This window comes from Pteropus alecto, unplaced genomic scaffold, assembly GCF_000325575.1.
Source record: "Pteropus alecto unplaced genomic scaffold, ASM32557v1 scaffold13, whole genome shotgun sequence".
NCBI classification, from domain to species: domain Eukaryota; kingdom Metazoa; phylum Chordata; class Mammalia; order Chiroptera; family Pteropodidae; genus Pteropus; species Pteropus alecto.
Window position 1 is genome coordinate 569025 of NW_006434373.1, and position 23066 is coordinate 592090.

The 23066-nt window shown below is 35.9% G+C and overlaps 1 protein-coding gene across 5 annotated transcripts in view; it reads left to right on the top strand.

Annotated features, from left to right (window-relative positions):
• DCUN1D2 (defective in cullin neddylation 1 domain containing 2) overlaps nt 1–23066 on the top strand; it is a 32342-nt gene that overhangs the window by 4245 nt on the left and 5031 nt on the right. Inside the window, exons 2-7 of one of the 5 annotated variants that reach the window (XM_025044962.1) lie at nt 3256–3318; nt 4349–4750; nt 7260–7428; nt 11918–12048; nt 21196–21240; nt 22673–22755. In XM_025044962.1, the coding sequence (XP_024900730.1) occupies nt 4576–4750; nt 7260–7428; nt 11918–12048; nt 21196–21240; nt 22673–22755 (603 nt within the window). In that variant the 5' untranslated portion in view covers nt 3256–3318; nt 4349–4575. The remainder of the gene's footprint in view (nt 1–3255; nt 3319–4348; nt 4751–7259; nt 7429–11917; nt 12049–21195; nt 21241–22672; nt 22756–23066) is intronic. The other 4 variants (XM_025044960.1, XM_015587382.2, XM_015587383.2 and 1 more) reach the window with 4 other exon arrangements.

Sequence of the window (23066 nt, forward strand, 5' to 3'; positions counted from 1 at the left end):
AGAGTGGAGGCATGAGGACAGAACTTTAGAGTGGGAAGAAAAGCCAAGAAGAAGATGAAGAAGGGATGGTCAGAGAAACAAAAAGACTAGAAGGGGTCATAGAAACCAAGGATGGGGACAGTCAGCAGTACAGCCAGAAGGCTCTCGATAACTCTAGCTCAGGTTGATAACTCTAGTGCAGGTGCACTGCCCAGGCAGGATGAGCCCACTTCAACAGGCAGAGACCACTCTCTCCAGCTGTTAAGGGGAAGGGCTAGGTGGACAGGAGCTTAACTTACAGAAAAAGACTGTGCAACCACTGCAGAGGTTGAAGATCCAAGAGTGTGAAAGGAGACACTTGAATTTAACACCACCTGCAGCCTGCTGTATATGGAAACGAAGTCAAAGTGACCAAGTTTATGTAACTATTTTGATCAATATAGTTGCCTGGCAGCCCCTTGTAAGTTGATCCTAAGAGAAGATTTTGTTGTATTAAGTGGAAGGGCATTGTAAAAATAACTTTTTTTAAAAAAAAAATTTTATGTGTAGTCAGTCTCGGTGCCCAGATTATATAAGTGATTTTTCACAAGGTCACAGTGAAAATATTTGAGACTTTTTCCATAGGTTAGAGATTTTTATTTGATATTTCTACTGGATTATCTAAATTTTTATTTCAAGAAGTTTGTGCATTTTAACAGAGTAAAACAATGAAACATAGAAATTCCACTCCCCTTAAAAAGTGCCATTAATAATTTTATTCTCTTGACGTGGTCTCAGTGAAGGTCATCAGAGCTGAAAGGGTTATGGACCTGTATTAATTTTACATGAATTTCATCCTGTCGAAATAGGTCAATGTTTTCTTCTTTCCTCTATAATTTTTTAGTTTATGAGGCTTTTTCTTTTAGAGAGCTTTAGGCCAGTTCTCCTTTTTGCAAATTGCAACTTACAGCTTGCAAATTGCATATATCGTCTTTAGACTTAGCTTAATGATTATTATTTCAATGACTTATTTTATGGAGAAACTTGTAAATTGTTTCAACAGTCCCCTCCCTTTTGATTCTGGCCAGAAACTTGTTATGGGCTAAGCTTAGACACATGGCTCCTGTTGCTCATTCAGAATCAGCACTTTGCTACCACTTTGTGGCTCAAAGTTTTAGGATGTCTTATGACATATCAGGCGCTTGGAATATATCCGAGAGGGATCTGATTTGTTTCTCTATCTGCACTCTCCCCATTTTGTAACTTAACATAGTACCAATTCAAACCACTTGTGTGGCCTAGATCTAAATACTCCTGCACCTTCTCTTCCAGAGTTTTCAGAAAGTATTCTTCTTTACACTGTTAATGTAACTATTTTGTCACATTTTAGGAAAGGCTTCAGGAGGTGATTATAAAAGTACCTCAAGATCAGGCATTATCATGTCTTCCAGGGGTCTGTCAACACTTACTTGGTGTCCATCTATCAGTTGTATAAAGCTGGTTAAATAATTCAGTTACTTCACAGTGTATTACCTTGTCAATTCATCTTAGAGGTTCTAAAGGTGCTATGTTGAATTTTTTTTTGCATAAAATCTGTATAACATAAAATTAACTATTAAAAAAATGTACAATTCAGTTGTGTTTGGTATATTAACAACATTGCGCTACCACCACCTCTATCTAGTTCCAAAACATTTTCATTACCCCAAAAAAGACCCCGCAACCATTAATACTCACTCCCCATTCCTCTCCCTCACCCGCCCCTGGCAACCAGCATTCTGCTTCTGTCTCTATGGACTTGCCTCTTCTGGATATTTCATATAAATGGAATCATACAATATGTGACCTTTTGTGACTGACTTCTTTCATTCAGCATGTTTATAAGATTCACCCACATTGTAGCATCAGTACTTTATTCATCTTTATGGCTGAATTTCATTGCATGTATATACCAAATTTTGTTTCACAATTATGACAAAATTTTAAAATCTAGCATTGATGGCAATTCCCATAATGAAGATATCATGGTAATTCCTAATGGTGTACCATTTTGGGGCTGAACATCTGTCTATATCCTAAGGTTTCTGAGATAACCCTTGGCTTTGCCCACCCTCCCTTAAGGAGGCTATCAACTTTATAAAAAGATGCCAGCTTTATTTTTGTCAGCTTACTCTTGAGACCTATGAGATCTGCCCTAATTTAGCTAAATTTGACCTCAGAGAATATACCTTGAACCCTTTCTCTAGTTCCTTTCAAAGGCTCAATTTCAGGAAATAAAGTGTAAAAATATATTCCATGTATTTTCCTAGAATCTAGATCAGGATTATATACTACAGACCAAAGACTAGATTCCTGTGTTTGTAAATAAAGTTTTATTGGTGCACAGCATGTCCACTAATTTGCAAATTTCCTATGGCTGCTTTTCTGCAATGGCAGAGTAGCCCCAGTAGAGACCAGTGACTCCTGATCTAGCTTATTGGTTTAAAGTCTGAGTTCCACTTTCCCCTACCCTCCAAGGAACCAACAGATGGGCTTAAACATTCTGTGAAAACCCTGAAATTTTATGCAAAACCACATACACAGGTGTGTACCATATATGTTTTCCTGGAGAGAGGATCCGTAAACTTTTATCAGATTCCAAAGGGACCCAAGACCCCAAATGATCATCATTGTTCTAAGTAGCCAAGATGTTAATTTTCTGTTACCCTAGATCAGCAGTTCTCAAACTTTATAGTCCCAGGTCCCCTATGCACTTTAAAAAATTATTGGGACCCCCCAAAAAGCTTTTGCTTATGTGGGTTATAGCCATCATATGTACCACATTAGAAATTAAATTGGAAAGCTTAAAAATATTGGCATACTTAAAAAAAACAATAGACCCATTTACATGACATTTTTGCAAATATCTTTAATGTCTGGCTTAATAAAAGGTTCTCATGTCTTCCGCATTCAGTCTGTTGTGATATCAAAAGCGGTATAGCCTCTGGAAGCCTCTGCTGTACACCAATGAGAGTGAGAAACTCAGAGAGTGGCTTATGAAGATAGTTTTGTTATCACGGACCCTCTGAATGGTTTTAGGACACTAGGGCCCCCAGACCATACCTGGAAAACAGTGTATTTGGACTGCATTATTGTATTCCCTTGCTGAATTGTACTCTGCTATCTTGGCATCAGCATCCATTGAGGGATGCCTTAAGAAAAAACTCTGGAAGCTTCCTCTGCTGTTTATTGTTGGCATTTTGGGGAGGAGTTGGTCTGGTACAAAGGGGACACTGCTCATTGCCCTTTTATGAACAGCCACAGGAGACACTTCCTTCAGGTTTCAGTGCCAGGAAGAGCTGTGCCACTTCTGGGCCACTGGTAGGTTTTAAATCTTATAAAAACAGATTTTCTTAACTAATCCCATTTTATTTTTTGCTTTGGCAACTCAAAGCCTAATTTTCAGCTCACTTTCAGCTCTTGTATATGCTATGCATGTCTGTATCATATCCCTGGCTTTCTTATTTTCCTCTTTTTCCTCCTCTCAGTTTCTTCATTTATATCTTGTTTTCCATTTACATATTTTTGTAAGTTATAATTCTGTGTTTCTGCAAACTGTCTCTTTTTTTTAACAAGATCGAGTATAAATTCTTTTAAGTAAAACTTTTTCACTTATGTGCAAAGCATTAGCATCTCATAAATTATAGAGTCTGTTTTAATTTACAGAAATTAGTGAATCACTTTTATTTCTGGTGTCATTTTCATCAGGTTACTTTAGATAAATAGAAACTTAACCATCCTAAATCTGGATGTATTAGGATGTTATTTTGTTTCATTATATACTATATATAGTACAGTTACTTGGCAGTTTTGTTATTTACTATCTACTCACAGCCTCTGCCCTATTTTTCTATTTTATTTCTGTCTCATGTACACAGATATTCTTGTTATTAGTATCATCATTTAGTCATTAATAGGCTTTTTGTGCCTGCTTTGGAATTTTCATAAATTATTTTTAACGCTTTTTAATTCTGTGTATATGTTTACATCAATGTGTTTCTGCTGATTTTAAACTGGGAAAAACTTAAAACAATGATATTTCCCAATTGGGAAGCCCTCCTCTTGTTCCTTAGAGCCTGAAATTAACTGAAGCCAAAGAAGACCCTGCAGATGGTCAGTGGTGATGTGGTCAGGCCTTGGGTCACACATCCGGCCTCATTTCATCAGGAGGCTGCATGTGTGTTATAAAAAAGAATTTTACTGAAACTTAGAGAAAACATAATATGTACTTAATGCAAATTGAACTAGGTGGAGATCAAATTGTATTTTATATAAAATATTAATTATGATTTTTTGAAGACTAGATTTTGCATATTTGTTACTATATAGATGCTGTTGTTTCAATTTTCAGAAGACTGTGCAGCCTTTTTAACTGATGAAGAACAAGGCTTTGTCTTCCTGTAATTCTGAAGTGAAGTTGAGTCACCCAACAAGAAAAAACTATGTCCAGTTAAAATATAGGCATTAGTAATAGAATGCTGAAACAAACCTCTGGATTGGCTTCATTGGCTTTCCTGCTTCTTTTGCATCCCAAAGCATAAGCTTAAATCATCTCAGAAGGACAAGGTCCGCCAGTTTATGGCATTTACTCAGGCTGGTGAAAGAACTGCCATCTACTGCTTAACACAGAATGAGTGGAAACTAGACGTGGCCACTGACAACTTCTTTCAAAACCCAGACTCATTCCACAAGGAATCCATGAGAAACGCAGTGGACAAGAAGAAGCTGGAGCAGCTGTATAACAGGTACAAAGGTAAGGGGCGACAACAAGGGCAGACAGAGAGAACTCATTTTTATCTCTAGGGAACAGAACGAATGTTATATTTCTTGAATTTCTGATGCCATTTTCCAAAGGCCTCAAATATACTGTTCCTACTCTTCCTGCAAAATCCAATCAGTTTAAATGGAACTGTGATTGTTAATCTGTATCGGTTGCGGGTAGGATGAGAAGAGAGGAGTCTAAAGATTAATTGGTAGTGTGCTCTCCCTCACTTGTTCTGGGCAGAATCTGATGAGTTGACCACCAGTGGCAGGGCAGCCATCAATGGCATAGGGTCGTGGCCAGGTGGCTACACTTGTGAATACAGTGTTTTTTTCCCAAACAATTCCATCTAGGCTAGAATATTTGTGGTGAGAAAGTTGTTTAAGAACAATACCAAGTCATAAAAATAATTTGGTCTTGAGGGTTAAAGTCATCCTTCTCTTAACAGCATAGTAGTGTTGTGACCTGAAATAACTTTCGCTGTTGCATAAGCTTTGGGGGAAAGCTCTTAGCGAAGAAACCTTGGTGTTGGAGATTGGGAAAGTTGTTATTTTTATTGAAATCAGTACCTAAAATGGAGCCTCCCTATCAAAATACAGTCATAGTGCAAAAATAAGCCTGTATAATGAATATATACAAATCCAAATCACTCAGCAGGCTTTATAATTTCATATCAAATGTCAAATCTGTGCTGTAATGGGAGAGGTGACAATGATTCAAGAGTTGATTTATTTTTTCTTTCTAGCAGTTTCTAAGGTTAATCCTTATATTTCCAAAACTTAAAAAAAATCAACCCTTATTTAAACATATTAACCCAAACAGAATAACTCCCTTGGTTTTAAACTTGGCTTTAAATTCTTATTTATGTTCATTTTTTACTTTTGAGAATACCGTGTGTATATTTTGATCTATTTAGATCTGGAAAATGAATTGAAAATTGCATTCTTTTTTTTTTTTTTTTTAATCTTGATCCAAAAACATTCTGTGGTTAAAAAAAGACTTGTAGTTCTCGAAAAAATGAACTTTGTTTTAAATTAAGCTTTAGTACACTTTAAATTTGTTTGGCTTAGTTAATTGTTGACCTAATTTTATAAGTTAGATGCTATGCAGATATTTTAAATTCTTCAAATATGTGTAACTGCCTTAGAAAAAATACTTTCATGTAAGTGAAAATTGTCATTTTTCTTTAGTCTAAACTCTATCCCTTCATCATTTAATATTATCTATGCAATTCTAGTCATTTAAAATAGATATAAGGTACAATCATCTTGGGTTCAAAAAGTACATATATAGTTCAAAGACTTCACAAATACAATATTGGTTATTACATTAATTTATACAAATGATTGAATACTTCCAAAATTACTTTAAAATAGTATTATTGTATATGAAATTTATCAAGATGACTTATTAGGTGAGAGCATTGTAGACCAATTTTTCTATTATCCTGAAGATCTATAACATTAAGAGCACAGAATTGAATAGGAAGACAAGTGAGAGTGTTTTACAGAACCTTTGTCCTGTAAACCCATGGCTACAGTTGTCCTCTTACTAATACTTTTGAAATAGTATTAGTAGAATAGAGTTGGAAGGGTATTTGTGGTTTCATTCATTTAACTGTCAATTTTTCTTTGTTGTATGTGTGTGTGTGTGTGTGTGTATGTGTGTATATGCACGTAACATGTATATATATAATAGTTTGTAATACTTAAATGACTAAAGTTAAATCTTCTATGACAAAAAAAGTTATCATACTTAATCTTTATTCGACCAAAGGAGCTACAAGTTTTCTGTTTGCATCATCCAAACCAAGTTAATACATACGTTATGATAATATATTATTACAATGCACAAAACCTTTTTGAAATTACTAGGTCTAGTTTGGTGAGGTCTTGCTGGAGTTCTTTTAATAGATTTTCTGTTTGATTTTCTGATGGCGAAATGCTAAGTTTCTTTATATTTAAACCGGAAATGGAGGGAGAAGCCTGAATTTCTAAGCTGTTAAATGTGGATGCATAAACTAAATGATTTTGAAAATAAGTATTGTATAGTAGCATTAGAACTATAGCAAATGACTTCACTTTTAAAAGAAAAACATCAATCTTTTGCTTTGGTGGGGTTGTGATAGAAACTTAAAATATTATAACTACTTTACCAAGGAAGTATTTTTTGTAAAAATTTGCCTTTGGGCAAACTAAAATTTTGTAAACTTGAATTTTATTTTACTTTAGGGAAATTAAATTTTTTTTTAATGACGAAGTCTTCTCAAAGAAGTTTCAGTGATTTTTTTCTGCAAAAGCCCAGAAACCTAGAAATAGGAGTATTTTCTGGATAAATGATTATTTTGTCTTTCACATAGAGTAGAAAATTGCAGTCTATTGATTGACGTATTTGAAACACTCTTGCTAGAATTATGTAGTAGGTGTATGATTCTAACAACCCATTTTAGTAATACTTTCCAAAATAGTGTAACTTCTTTTTCCCTTGATTTTTACTATAGACCCACAAGATGAAAATAAAATTGGAATTGATGGGATTCAGCAGTTTTGTGATGATTTAAGCCTAGATCCTACTAGTATCAGCGTTTTGGTTATAGCATGGAAATTCAGGGCAGCAACTCAATGTGAATTTAGCAAAAAGGAATTTGTAGATGGCATGACGGAGCTTGGGTAAGTAAATTGATCTCAATTTAAAGTTTAAAATTTAAGTTTAAATTTTTTCAGAAAGGAAGATACTTTCAACAATTATTTTTCAGCAAACAATATTAATTTCATATCAATATAAATTCTTTGTGTACCTTGTAAATTTCCTATCTACATGCACTATATTAAACCTTTAAGCCTTTGTTTTCTCTTTAAATTCCAGTTAAAGTTTTGTTTAATAATTTTATTCATATTAATACTTTTTGTAACTTATTTTTTACTTTTTAATTTTTTTTCCCAGTTTTGAATTGACAGTAAATATCAGGGTGTTTTTGTTTTCAGCCATTCTGTTTAGTTTATAATACTGTATACTAAATGTGTAATTTAATATGTTACTATATTAAACATTAATAAAATGTGATTTTGATTTTTGCTTATAATACTTCACTGTTCTATCTATATGGTTAGAATAAAAGCTTCATTAATAATGGGATGTTTCTCACTTGTCAGATAAGTCAGAGAAGTCAATAAAAGCACGTAACATAAATGTCTTTTAATCATTAAGCTTACTGAACTATTTCATGAGGTCATGTAAAAGCCAACTTGCTTGACTTGCTGATATTCTGATATTTCAGTGTTGACAACTTAAACTAGCTTATTTTTAGCTCTGAAGGAGCTTGACAGCCTTAGGTAAACATGTTCTTAAGGCATGTGCTTACAGCATTCCGGGTAAAAAATAGAACATTTGTTGTTTCCACTAAACCGATGAATCTGTTATATTTGTCAGCCTTGTCTAGACCCACAAGATGAAAATAAAATTGGAATTGATGGTATTCAGTTTCTACAAGACTTCCTTTATTTCTAGTGATATCTTACCATATTCCTTGCGCTTGTATGAAACCAACCAAACAAAATTGAGCGTTACTGTGATGAAATAACATATTTCTTCAGGTTCTTTGCACCTAGGAAAGCCTAGATGAATTACCAGTAGTTTTAGAATGGAAAATAACCTAATAAAGCAGCATTCCATTGGCATTATACTATATATTATCCCATCTGTTAAAATCTCCCCAAAATAAGACATTTTGAAAACAAGTGCTTCTTATAGAAACACTGGCATTTCTTAGGCATTGTCTAGAAATATGCTGTCCAAGAAAATTTGCAGAATTTCTGTCTATTATCTTATCGTCATAACTTAAACATACTTTAAATATTTTCAGTATGAATCGTCCCAAAATGTGTTACATAAGTTCATGCTCTCTTCTATGGAGTATATAGAATGTAATTTAAGATTACAAGTTAATGATGGTTAATGGTACTGCTCTCCACATCTCACAGGGTAGTTAAAGGTGAAAGCATTTTATGAATATTAGAGTGCTATATACTAAATGAAAATATTATTACTATATTAGTAAAGTATACTGTAGAGATAACCTCAGTGCTTTTAGGAATGTAAAGGACTATTGGCCTCTAGTACTAAATAGCACTAAACTTGAAAACATACTTTGGCTTTTGTGTCTGCTCAATTATATTTTTTAACACTATTTTTCTGGCCGTTAACTGTTGACTGTGGTTAGAGTATCTGCCTTTACAGTTAATCCCACATCCATTCATTGGAGGCTTGAGGATTCTTAAGTAGACTGAATAAACTTTATGAAATACCTTGACATCTTTGTAAAAACAAACAAACAAAAATGATTGTATGTGTGGCTCTATTTCTGGATTCTCTATTATATCCCATGGATCTAATACCACATAATCTTGATTTTGGAGCTTCAAGCTTTGAGTTTGGTCAATCTGCAGGGCACAAGGTCAGCAAACAAAAATTGATATTTCAAAACACTGAATGCAACAATGCAACAAAACAAAGTGAATTTAAAATATATGTCATTTTCAGTAGGATCAAAAATACAAAACACCTAAAATAAATCTAATTAAAGATGTGTGCTACCTCCACAGAGAAAACAACTCACTGAAAGACAGGAGACCTGACTAGTGGGAGAAATATATCTCATTCATACGTTGGAACATTTAGTGTTTTATCCCTAAATTTATCTGTACATTTAATGTAGTCTCAGTGAAAACCCCAATAAGTAATAGATTTATGTATGTGTAATTTGACAAGCAGATTTTAAATTTAAATGAATATGCACAGTCAAGAATAGCCAACAATTCTTAAAGAAAAAAAGAATGAGAGGGAAGATGTTCTCTACCAGATAATTAGGACTTTTCAAGCTACAGTCACTAAGACTACACAGTATTGAGTACCGGAATAGATAAACAGACCAGTGGAACAGAATGGAGGGCCCAGAAACAAATCTGTATATATAGGTATGTTTGATTTATGGCAGAAGTAGCACTTTAGAGAAGTAGAGAAAGGACTTCTTTTTAGTAAATGGTCCTGGGAGAATTGGCTAGTTATATGGGGAAAAAAAATTCATCTTGATCCCTGCCACACACCTACATAAAAATGAATTCCAAGTGGATTATAGATCCCCAGTCTTTTAGAGGCTAAAAACAGAAGTCTCTAGAAGACAATGTAGGAGAATATCTTTACGGTTATGTAGTAGGAAAAGTTTTAAAACATCACACACACAAAAAAAACCCACTATAAAGAAGATTGATAGTAGTAGTACTATACTAAAAATAACTACCAAGAAATACCATCAAGGAAATGAAAAGGCAGTCCATATTCTGAAGTACTTTAAAAATATTTCACTGATTATGTGATGAACACACAATGCAATTTATGTGACATATTGTTGAAATGTACACTAGAAACTTATTTGATTAGGTCACCCCCAATAATTTTGTTAAAATACATTACAGTAAAAAAAATACTACACTGACAAAAGACCTATATTCTTTATATATAAAAAATTCCTATAAAACAATTAGAATAAGATAACCTAATGGAAAATAGGCAAGAGACTTGAACAGGCACCTCACGAAAGAGGATTTCCAAATGGCCAGTGAAAATACGAGAATGTGCTCAATCGTATTTATTGGAGGAGTGCAGATTAAAACAATGAAATAGAACCTCACTACTCACTCTCTAGAATGGCTAAAATAAGACAGTCACAAATATTAGTGAAAATGTGAGGCAACAGGAACACTAGTATACTGCTGGTGGGAGTGTGAAGTGAGACAATCACTGGAAAACTATTTGACCTTGCTTATGAACTTGAAAATGCTCAGACTCTGTGACCCAGTTGTTCCACTCTTAGGTATGCCTACCATAACTCATTCATGTTTTTGCTTGGATATATGTATAGAAACATGTTGAACAACATTCTTTATAACCAGAAAACTAAAAAAAGTCAAAATATTTATTAACAGTAAATATATAAATTATAAAATATGAATATAATGGAATGGTATATGAGAATGAAAATAAACCAACCAGAGCGACACATGTCAGCATGAATGAGTCTCACGGATATAATGTTGGCAGAGAAAGCCAGACACAAAATAATATACACCATGAGTTCTCATTTTTTATAAAGTTTAGAAACATATCCAACTAATACTGTCGAGGAATGCTTGTTGGGGTGATGGTAGGCAAAAAGAAGAGCAAGGAAGCGACCACATGGAGGAAGGGGGCTGTGATGGGGAAGAGCATGTGGCTGCTCCCCAGGCGCTGCTGCCTGCCCATTCTTGATGTGGGCGGGCTGCACTCGGGAGCACCCATGACATTCCCTGAAGCTGTGCATTTGTGCTTCTGAGTGTGTTCATGGACTTCGTGGTGCTTCTAGCTGCTCCAGGACTTTCCGTTGTCTTTCCTCAGCCCTGCTCTACTTGGATAAATGAAGTGCCACTTTTGTTCTCTTCCTTGCTGTGCAGTCAAAATAAAAGTGACAAAATTTATGTTTCTCTATTCTATATACTGCTTTAAAGACTATTTAATATTCTTAAAGGTTACTGACTTTGGAGGACAATCCGATTTTAAAACAATAGAGTTGTGTTTTATCATACTTAGATGTTTTAAATCTAACCTGCTGTAACGAAGAAACCCCTAGATACAATAGCTTTAGGGCTACAGGTTTATTTTCCTATTGTAGGACAGTACAGGGGTAGCAGTGGTAGGGGCTGGCAGTGTGTGACTCAGTTCTTTGAGGTCTTGTCACTGTCATCTCAGGGCATTTGCCTCTATGTGGTCAAAACCACAGAGTTAAATCATGTCCATATTCCAACTCACACAGAGGAGGGCAAGCAATTTTGGTTTTCAATTTTTTTCTTTTAATGACAGCTTTATTAAGAGGTAATTCACATGCCATACAATTCACTTGTTTATAAGTGTACAAATTAGTGGTTTTAGTGTATTCACAAAGCTGTGTGGCCATCACCACAATCAATTTTAGACTATTTTGAGTCCTTTTAGCTAGAGAAAGGAGCCCACCAGAGTTCCACCCTTAGACCCGAGTCTCAGGCTGCACCAAATTGCAGTGAAGCTGCCCAGATTGGTGAGGCATGTCTGCCACCCGTAACAAAGCACTCTTTCTGTCTCTTGGCACAGGTGTGACAGTATAGAAAAGCTGAAAGCTCTTCTGCCAAGATTGGAGCAAGAACTTAAGGACACAGTAAAGTTTAAGGATTTTTATCAGTTTACTTTTACTTTTGCCAAGAACCCTGGGCAAAAAGGTTTAGGTGAGTATAAAATTCAGACTTGTAAAAGGCCACATTACGATGAGATTATAAGTAGACAAGACCAATAGGATTTCAATCCTGCCTGATATAATGTTGTTGTTATTCTTTGCGTTTCTTTTTCTTTTCACTAATTTGCTCTACATGCAGACAGACCAGTTTGTACTTGAACACCTCAACCAATATCACTCACATTCTAGGTTTAAATTTTAAAATGTAAGCTAATTTAAATTTTAAAATGTAAGCTAATTAGCAAGTGCTCTGTGTTTTCTCATATTGCTGTCTAACTCACTAGTGAGTTAGAGAAGTCAGCAATTAATGTTGACAGTTGGTGTGTTTGTACTGCCTAGATGCGTGATCCCACCCATGGTTTTGCTAGGATTGGCCAGGTGACATTAACCCTGTCCCAGTCTGGAGACTTAAAGTTAACTTAGTCGAAACCAGTTCTGATGTGAACTGGATTATATTTCAGTCCAGCATACCTCATTTTATTGGGCTTTCGCAAATAGTGTGTTTTCATCAACATCAGGGCAAGACCCTCCACCAGCAAAAAGATTAGTACTCGCTGAAGGCTCAGATGATGGTTAGCATTTTTTAGCAATAAATTATTTTTAACTTAAGGTATGTACCTTTTTTTTTTTTACATAACGCTGTTGCACACTTAATAAACTACAGTAGAGTGTAAACATGTATTTATATGCTCTGGAAAACCAAAAATTTGTGTGACTCCCTTTATCATGATATTTACTTTATTTCGGTGGTCTGGACTGTACTTCTTTCAGAGTTGTATGATTTTGTTATATAACTTGTGTATTACTATATATGGTACATTGAGAAAAATTTTAACTTAAATATTTATTTTGAGTTTTTGGTTTATTTGAGAGTTTTATTCTGCTTAGTTTAATTTGTTCTGCCCTAAGTACTACATAGTTTATTTTTATTTTATCTCTTTGTAAAAATCAACCTGTATTGACCTACATTTTGTTGCCTAATATAATAGAATTATGTGTAGTTCATTAAAATTTCTTACATGTTTAGAGAGGGGAATTACATGGTCTTCTAAATAGGAATTAAACAAGTATATTAGAAAGTATGTTTGAAGAAAATTTCTTATGAATAAAAGCAATATTATAAGATGACCAAAATTAGGTAGGAAATCTGAAAAGGCCTTGAAAACTCATAGATAGAAAATTCCACTGCAAGCATTTGGCTTCAGGTCCTGATTTTACTTGTGCATGTTTGCAGGTATGTGTGTGCAGTAAACATTCTTATCCCTTTTGTCTTTCTGACATTCTTCCTTTCCTTCTCCTATCAACAGATCACAGGTGCAGATTGAGGCAGCGGGCACTTCTGTCTTAAATCAGGGAGGTGGACAGTAGGCATTTCTGTCTCAGATCAGGGAGATGGGCAGCTGCCTTTTCTTAGCACTCTTTGCCATAGCGGCGATTATTTTCTTTTTCTTTGTTTTTCTCTGGTATTGTGGTTCATTTTTACTCATGGTGCATTGCACTGTGATGAGTCTCCTGTCAGATTCCCTCTCTCTCTAGGCTGATCCACCATGCAAACAGGTTTCTTGCCTTGTATGCCACCTCACAGATCATACACCTCAGACCTGCCACCTCAGGAGCTGAAAAAGACCTCTGCCACAGGGTCCTGCTCAGGAATTTACTGGAATGGATTTGCTCAAAACTACGAAAGGTACAAGTGGGACAGCCACTGGAAAAATGTGGATGTATTTTTTCCTGTTGAAAGAAGCCAGTGGGCAAATAGAGGTCGTCAGTTGTATAAAGGTACAACAGCGAGGAGTTTCCGATGTCAGAGGGCTTTGCACATTCCCTACCTCGTCATGAGTTAGAGAGCCGAGGTCATGAAAAACATTTGTGGGACCCCACAGGAAGAGGTGATTCTGACACATTTGTTTGTCAAGAAAATGATGGCTTTCCTGTTTGGCCTGACATCAATGAAGAATCCTTTTTCTTAACCAAATGCAAAGACTAAAAGGAAAGGAGAGTCCATGACAGCACCAGGTCAACGTTTGAGCATGATCAGCGAGAAGAAGAAGCAGAAGCTGGATTTGGTCTGTTCTCATCCCCTCCCAGAGACCAACACATGGTCAGCCGACGGAGATAAGGGGACACGGGGCACTGCAGGTATAGCCCTGGTTTGCCCCTGGGCTCTCCGTGAGGCTTGTCAGGGCATTGCCTGAAGAAGGACTTGCCAGGCGCTTCCAGATGGACCATAAGGAGGAGAGACCAAGGCAGTGACACCAGGGCCCTGGTTAAGTTAGAATTTCAGATGATTCCAGTTGTGCTCATGCAGAGTGGAGAGTTGAACTCACAGTATTGTGCTCATGAGAAAATTTAAATACTTGGCATACTTTAAAAAAGTAATCCTTACAGTGCTACTCATCAGTGAGGGATAAAATTGGAGTGGAATAATAATAGCCTGTCACCCCAGCACTGCTGCCCTCAGCCTTGGACACACTAGTCTCCCATAGAAGACATAGAGTCTTCTCTGCCACTCAGATATCCAAATGCAAGACTGGTCTCGACAGTCGGTGTGGCTTTTGTTTGTGGGTGGCCACTTTTATCTTTCACCTTTTACTGGAAAGAAAGGTGAAAGTAAGCACATATATGGAAGCCAGGTGCCTTCATCTGATTCACACATGGCCTTACCCCCGTTTTATAAATAGGGAAACTGAGGCTGAAGTATAGAATAACATATCGAGGGGTGAACACAGGCTATGACAGCAGGATTTGGAGTCCACTCTCACCTGTTCCTTGTGTTCACACCTCCCTGTTGGGCGACCTGACATGGGCTGAGAGCCTAGGGCCTGGGGTGCGCTGGGAGTCTGCAAGTACAGGGGAGCAGAAGCATAGCATCCGATCATGCAGTCTCACTGTCATGGGCACCTGTAGGAAAAGGTCAGACCATCAAAGTAAGATCAGGTCTGTCCTGGCCCGTCCATCCTCTCCTGGTCACTCTGCTTGCCTGCCTTCTAGAGCTTTCTCTGCCAAGCTTCTCTGATCCATTCTTCCACCAGTTTTCACATTTAACCAACTCAGAGCCAAAGTATTTTCCATTCTGTCTACATCTTTCATTTTATATTATTCAGTTTCAACTTATTTCATACTATGCATATAGATTATATGAGCAAAATATATCACAATTTTAAAATTAAATTAGTGACAGTTCTGATTCAGCACAAATGACTTCACCTCAATTTTTAAAAGCAACAGACACTGACAAAACAATGATTTTCTCATGTGGTGTTGCTTCATCTGGTTGTGTCAAAGTTGGAGCCATTAAGAAGTGATGTCCTGCATCATTCACTCTGAGGACAGGAAAAGCTTTCTTGCAGTCTCAGAAAGCTGCTGCAGTGTGTCCTGACTGAGGACACATCACCTGGTACATGAGCTGCAGTGTGTCCTGACTGAGGACATGTCACCTGGTGTGTGTTCCCTGACTAGCATGTCACCTAGTGGTCAGGCCCAATGTTAAACTAGGTTACAAGGCTCGAGTGTCAGTCTAATTAAGAGATGGTGTGATTTTGGTTAAGGTAGCTATAATAGTCAGTTGTTAAGAGCATCGTCTTGCCTTGTATGTCATGCAATTATGAAGACATCAGCCTATGAACTTTGCTGTAATGGTGACAGAATAGCTAATTGGGAGACTGGGTGCTGAGTTCAACTCCTGACTTACCTGCTTTGCCTTCACGTAAAAATAACTCTGCACTCCATAGACCCAGCCACCTAATGACACTTTCAACCTCAGCTTTTTTTTTTTTATTTGATCTAGTATACCTTTATTTTTTTCAACTATAAAGATTTGTTTCTTTTCAGGAATCTTATAAACACCTAGAAGAAGTATACTTTAATTGTCATTTCCACTACAACAAGGATTTGGTGGCTGTCATTGAAGAATATTAGCATTCAAGGTGTGTAGTGACTCTCTGAGACAGGGACCATCTCTGTAAGAGGGATGAGGAAGTGCCAAAAACTTAGTCTTGTCCTAGACTGTGCTGTGGTACCTTCCTTAATTACCTGCTGTGCTATCTTGGGTTAGCAGCATTTAGATTGCCAACTCCTGGTTTGTTTAACAGTGTAAGTGGTGTTTTCTATTTTAATTATGTTAGAAAGACTAAGACAAAAATATAAAATGTTATTAGATCCTATAAGATGGCAAGTCAGATGCATCGCCATGCTGTCGGACAGAGTGGTTGAATTACTGTTCTTGTGGCAGTGAAGAGCCATACATCGTGCTGTGTTATTGGGAGGTGACAGTCAATAGCTGAGTCCAGAGGCCTGAATTCACTGGTTACGTTCTCTCAATCCCTTGTCATCTTTACCTTGTTTCTTTCTGATTAAAAGCTGTCCTCTTTTTTCACCTCTCTTTCTCTTAAGCCATTATCTGTTGAGTTTATTCCTTTTAGTTTAGGTATTTCTGAAGTGATTTTCTTTCATTTCTCATTCTTGAGCTTTGTCCCCTCATTTCTGAGTTTTTCTATTCTGATATATGTTCTTTCATGTTTTGTGTCATTTCTTAATGTCTGTAGCTTGTTTTGAACTGGAAGTCACAATTCCTATTGCTCTATTAGCATGTTTCCTGGCAGGCATTCATTTTATAGGGATATTTTGTTTGTATTGTTTTTTTTCTTAGGATGTTTTAAGAGATTTGACCTCAGGTTTTTTCTCTTACTCATTTCTTTGCAAAATTACCTTGCCTGGACTTTTAGAAGGAGGATGGTTTAGGGCAGCATTGTAACTTCATAGAACTTCCTCTTCTGGGGTATGTGTGTGCACACACACTCAAGTGTGTATGAATGTGCCTGCATGTGTGCACATGAGTGTTAATGTGCCTACATGTGTGTGCATGTGTTTACATGCATGCATGTCATGTACAATAATGTAAAGTTTGCTTTCTAAGACTTCCTGGCTTCCTCCCTCTCTCCTACTTTTATCTGTTTTCCTGTTTCTGCTCTTCTTTCCTGTTCAGCTTGTCCACCCAACTGCCTCTTGCAGTGAGGCCCTGCCTAGGAGGTGCTGTGGTAGATTAGTTCTGAGGTTCGTGGGAACCATGTTGCTTCAGCCTTTGTAGCCCTCATGGCAGGTCCCTGCATCCACCTTCTATTGGTCACAGCAGTGGCCCAGTTTGGGTTCTGTCCTCACCTCGTCCTGACCAGGCTTTGCAATGACACTTGGTGGCTGCTCTGAGGTACACCTGTTGTCGCACCCACCAGAGACACCATGCCTCTTTAACTCCCCGCCCCCCACACCATACACACCATGCAGGTCTTGTGGCTGCTAGTGGTCCATCTTCTCCTACCCATACTTTCAGTCCATGATGGTGCTTTCTCACCTTACTTTATTGTAAACGTTGCCTTTGGGTTTTGGTTTTGCTATCTAGTTGCTTTATCTGTTTCTTGAAGATTCAGAGAAATTTAAAAACTATGTTTAACTCTTCTACCACCTTTCCAGAACTATTCCAAAATCTTTGAGCATTAAGTTTTCATCAACTGCTTATCTAAAAGACAGAAGGAAGAGGCTGAGGCATGTAAACTGCTTATTCTTAAACCATCATGTCATGAGTCCTTGGTGGTTTTTCCCCAAGACCATTAGTTCTTTTTTTTCTTTTTCTTTTTTTTTTAACCATTTTAGCTGTTTTTAAGTGTACAGCTCAGTGGCACTAAGGACATTCACATTGTTGTCTAACCATCACTGCCATCCATCTCTAGAATGTTTTAATCTTGCCAGACTAAAACTTTGTCCCCATTATACAGTGACTCTCCATTCTTCCTCCCCGCATCCCTTGACAACTACCATTCTATTTCCTGTCTCTATAAATTTGACTTCTCTAGGTAGCTTGTATCAGTGAAATCATGCAGTATTTGTCCTTTTGTTACTCGTTATTTTATTTAACATAATGTTCTCAAGGTTCATCCATTTTGTAGCTTGAGTCAGAATTTTCTTTTAAGGCTGAATAATATTCTGCTGTATGTATAGACCACACTTTGCTTATTTATTCATCTGTTAATGGACACTTGGGTTGTTTCCACCTATTATCTATTGTGAATAATGCTGCTATGAGCATGTGTGTACAAATATCTGCTCTAGTCCCAGCTTTTCAATTCTTTTGGGTATATACCCAGAAGTGGAATTATTGGATCATATGTTAACTTTATATTTAATTTTTTGGGAAACCACCATACTATTTTCCACAGTAGCTGTGTCATTTTACTTTCCTACTAATAGTGCACACAGTTCCAATTTCTCTATATCTTTTGCCAATGCTTGTTATTTTCCGGGTTTTTTAAATGTTTTTTGTTTTTTATAATAGCTATCCTAAAGGTGGGCTAATAACTGTTCTCTTATCAGCTGATTTTTTACTTTTAGAACTCAAACTCTTGCTTATTCTCTCTTCCACTCTCAGAGGCTGAAGCAAAATAGTCATTAAAAAGTAAAGCCTACTTTAGTTTGGACTTTCATTACCCAATAACTATTATCAGTGTTCTCAAGAAAACATTACTGGTCTTTTCTAAAAACTAACAAACAAATTGACAACAGAATAACAGTACTGAAGGAGATTTGGGTTGGGCTCATTCATCATTCTTGGGATATCTATAAGAAGACTTGGTCATTTGGTGAGGGCAGGCGCCATGTTCCCAACAGGTGGTTCTTTCTGCCATGGATATTATTTCTTCTTCTGCTGCCCTTTTTTTTTTTTTAACGTCTCTCTACATCTTGATTTTTCCTAAGTAATATTCACCTGAAGAAGAAATGTTGCTTTCCATGGTTTTCTAAAATTTGGCTAATTTGGGTCTGAGTATAATTATTATTATACCTCAAAAGGAAAATGTCAATAATGCTTTACTTTTGAGCAGTGTAATTATTAGAGTCTCCTTTAGCTTCTTTTTTCAAAGTGATAATTAGTCCGATCCAAATTTTAAAATAACAGCAGTTATACTTTAATGTTGTGAAATGGTTACCAGGAAAGGGTACCTTGAAATGTCAGTAAATGATAATAATAGTATTCTTCCCGACTGTTTTATTCTGCAACTTTAATATCTTCAGTATAATTTAGAATAATTAAGCTCCTATTAGAAATAATTATTTATACTCATTGATATATTTTGCAGTCTGTGGGATTTCTTCCTTTTAGTGTTGAAATGAAAATTTAAAAAGGGTTAGCATTTCATTTGACTTTCATGTGCAGGTATTGTTTTTAAGAATTTTTATCTTACAATGCTAAGTTAACTTGCCAGAAATAGGAAAGTATTAAGGAACTTTTTTCCAAAGTTATGGTTTTCCATAGGCCCCTGTAAAGCAAGGTCTGCAGACCGGCACACAGGCATCACCTGGGAACTTGCCAGATCATAGATTCTCAGGTTGCACTCCAGGCGCACTGCTTTGGTTAGTAGTTGCCACATAACAAAGTTCCTCAAAACTTAGTGGCTTCAGACAACAATCATTGTTTCGTAGCTCATGATCTTTTGGGTCAGGGATTTAGGCAGGCCTCAGACAGGCAGCTCTTCTGTTCCACATGTTGTCAAGTCAGACAGTGGTGTTTCAGCTGGTGTCTGGACGAGGTTGACATGCCCAGGAGAGACTCTGGTTTCAGTGCTCCTTCACGTGGCTCCCTTGGGCTTCCTTACAGCATGTGGTTTCAGGCTGGAAGGGCTGCTGATGCAGAGGCTGCATATCTTTTATGAGTACAGTATGTGGGAGCTGCCTCTCTCTTAAGGCCCACCCCTGGAGATCCTACAGTATCAGTTCCATTCGAAATTAGCACAGTAGACATACATTATAAATTTTATGATCATTCCTAAGAGGTTCTAAATTTATTACCCGATTTAAAGTTTAAAAATCTATTTTTTTTTTCATGAATATTTCAAAGAAATTCAATATGAGAGTAAGGAATGTTTTGAAACATTTTTACAATGTGAAGCCTTATATGTTTGTCCTCTATTTGAAGTAGATTTTTCTTATCATCGGGTAGCAAAATAGGTGACATTCTTTTACTGAGAAAAATTATCTTCTTCTTTAGTTTATGTTTATAGACACAAGTATTTGTCAAATTCATTCACTAGAAAATTAGAACAGTTACTGATTGTGTTTCTGCTTCATGAGAGTAATTGAAAAAATATGAAGTTAAAGTAAGGCTCTTTGGGAAAACGATTAGATTATTTGAACATTTCAAATACATTAAACTCTTTATTTTAGATGGTTTTTTGAAGACTTTAAAAAAAGGGACATAAAGCAAGACAAATGATTTTATGACTACACATTCAAAACAAAACAATGGATTTTACGACTTCCAAAGTATATTACGTGGTTTGTCTTTTGAAGGATTAAATATAAATTAAAGAGACTGATACAAGTGTTCCTATAGTTCCTAGAAAAGGCATGGACAACAGTGGAAAAGGGTAATCAAAAAAAGAGAGATTTATCCTTAATTTCCTTTAGGTTTGTGTGTGTTTATATGTGTGTGAAGATTATGTATACTGTACTGTTTCATGTGTGATTATTTTTTAGTCTGTAGTTAACTAATGGTCAACCTAATAAAGAAGAGAATTAAAGCTTTTTGACTCTTTGTTTTAATATAAGAAGCTTGACATATACTGGCTAGAGTCTGAAATCAGTTGGCTTTGACAAATCTTGATTTTTGAAGAAGTAAAGCTTCATGATAATTAGCTATTTTTTATATCCGCTCAAAGATTTTTTTTTTTTGATAGAAGGGATATCTTTATTATCTAATTCTAAATGGAGCATCACAAATATAAATTCTGATAATACTTTCTAAACATTTTCTTACTCAGGAAATACAACTTTTCAAAGGTTATTGGAAAGAAAATAGTTGCTATAAAGATTCTTTTTATAGCCACTAGAGTAGCTCTTGTTGTTGATTCCAGCTCTCCAGTTCTGTCATTTTGAGTTTTGTTGTTATTTTGTAAATGGTTAAGTCCATTAGGACCATATTAAACATTTCTACGTAGGTAATATTAAATATTGAAAATACATACATTTACTTTTAGTCGTGTGGTTTGAAAACATACAAATCAAGAACTTCATAAGAAAGATTTCTAGGACCAAACTAATCCAAAAGTAACTAGATTAAATGTCTGCCATAAAACTATTTTTCTTTCCTCTCCAGGTTTACCTTCATTTCTCAATGTGAGACTTTTCATCATTAAGATGAGTTGAGTATAGATTTCAAATAACGTTCTTCCTAAGTGATAAGGATGTAGACTTAGCAGGACAAGACTAATCATCTTAGCATTATACTGCGGGCCCCATAGGTAAGGTTCAGCGAGCCTTTCCATGCTATCAGTTCCTTGAAAGTTTCTGACCATTTCTTTTTTTCTGATTAAGACCCCAGGGTATTTAAGACTGAGGAAGTCTGTAATGGACTTTAAACACATAGGGAATATATGCATTTTATTTAAAGTTGGTTCTTATATATGTTTTGTTTATCCAGTTTTAATAATGATCAACCCTGGAAATTTCAGGTTACAGTTGTAACTTTAATAATTTTTGTCCAAGTGGGACCAAAGAAAATTTAGATGAAAATCTTCTGAAAAGTGTTTAGGATTTTGCATTTAAGATAATTTGTTACTTTAAATATTTACTCATCCACTTTTTACATTAGTTTATCTCACATATATAGGTAAACATATAATTAGGAAATATGTCATTGTAAATATTCTTTTACTGTCTAAAGTGGTGAGCACTATTCAACATGATTAGGTTATCCATTTTAAGAAATAAACTTCTCAGCCTCTGTATATACTTGCTATCTCAAGCATATGAAGAGAAATAGATATTAAACTTCCAGTAAACAGAAAATGAATCAGTATTCCAAAAATTATGGATTGGAGATCATATTCAAATATAGCCCTAAAACTCAGCATTCATATTCCATTAAGACATCATCTTAAGATTTGTTTTAGAAGTTGTAAAATAATCACTTCCATCTAGTTGGGAAAAAATGAGGACATTGACTTTGATTAATAACCAGTCTAGATTTTTAAATATCCTTACACCAGTGAAAGTAATTTTCCTTAAACCTACTTACAAGGCATGTCTTGACTGTGCCTTGAGAAATTCCAAGTCCTTACAGTGCTTATATGATATACTTTTGAATCAGATTCTATTATAGTTCTGATAATGGCAAAGCAGATCTATTTAGAAAGCTAATGTCCTTTTCTTTCAAACAAATTATTTAACTTCTAGTTCATCACTTAGAAAGTGCATTAGCCTATTTTTATTATTTTTTTTTTTGATAATATGCATTTATAATATCCAGGTTGACTCAGGCTTAAGGACAGCCTGATGAATATGAAAATGAGGGTCCTTGAAACTAATTAATTCAGAGATAATTATTTATATACCTGAATAACAATACACAAATCCTTTTTTGAAGACATGTCCCCAGAGTTATAAAATTAGATTACACACAATTTCAGGAACACTTCTGTAAAGATTAGGCCTCATATTAACCTTGGGTAAGCCTGCTGAATTTTATTAAGTGAATATCAGTGTGCTAAGAAGTGGTAGTTTTTTGTGCAGTGGAAAAAGAAATTGGGAGGTATTGATAGCTCTTTCTCCTTTTTTTTTTTTTTTTTCCCCAGATTTAGAAATGGCTGTTGCATATTGGAATTTAGTATTATCTGGAAGGTTTAAGTTTTTAGATCTTTGGAACACCTTTTTATTGGTAAGTATCCTCCTGCTTCTTGCCATCTGTGCCCAGTGTGAAGGTGGGGTGTGGTTAGTAGGTTATGTGGCTATACATATTATCTAACCAAAGTATTATACCTGGACATTGTGGTAAACGAAAGTCTTGTACAGAGATCACCAGGTAACGGACAAGTTGCCACATAGTTCTGCCACGTGCAGAGCACCGCAGCCACCGAGTTTCAGGTGGGGCTACTTTGAGGTTGACCTTGAAAGTGGCTCCTAACAGCCACATGAAACTTCTTCTAAATTGGGGCTTCAGATGGTGGATTGTATATTGTTGTCCAGTGG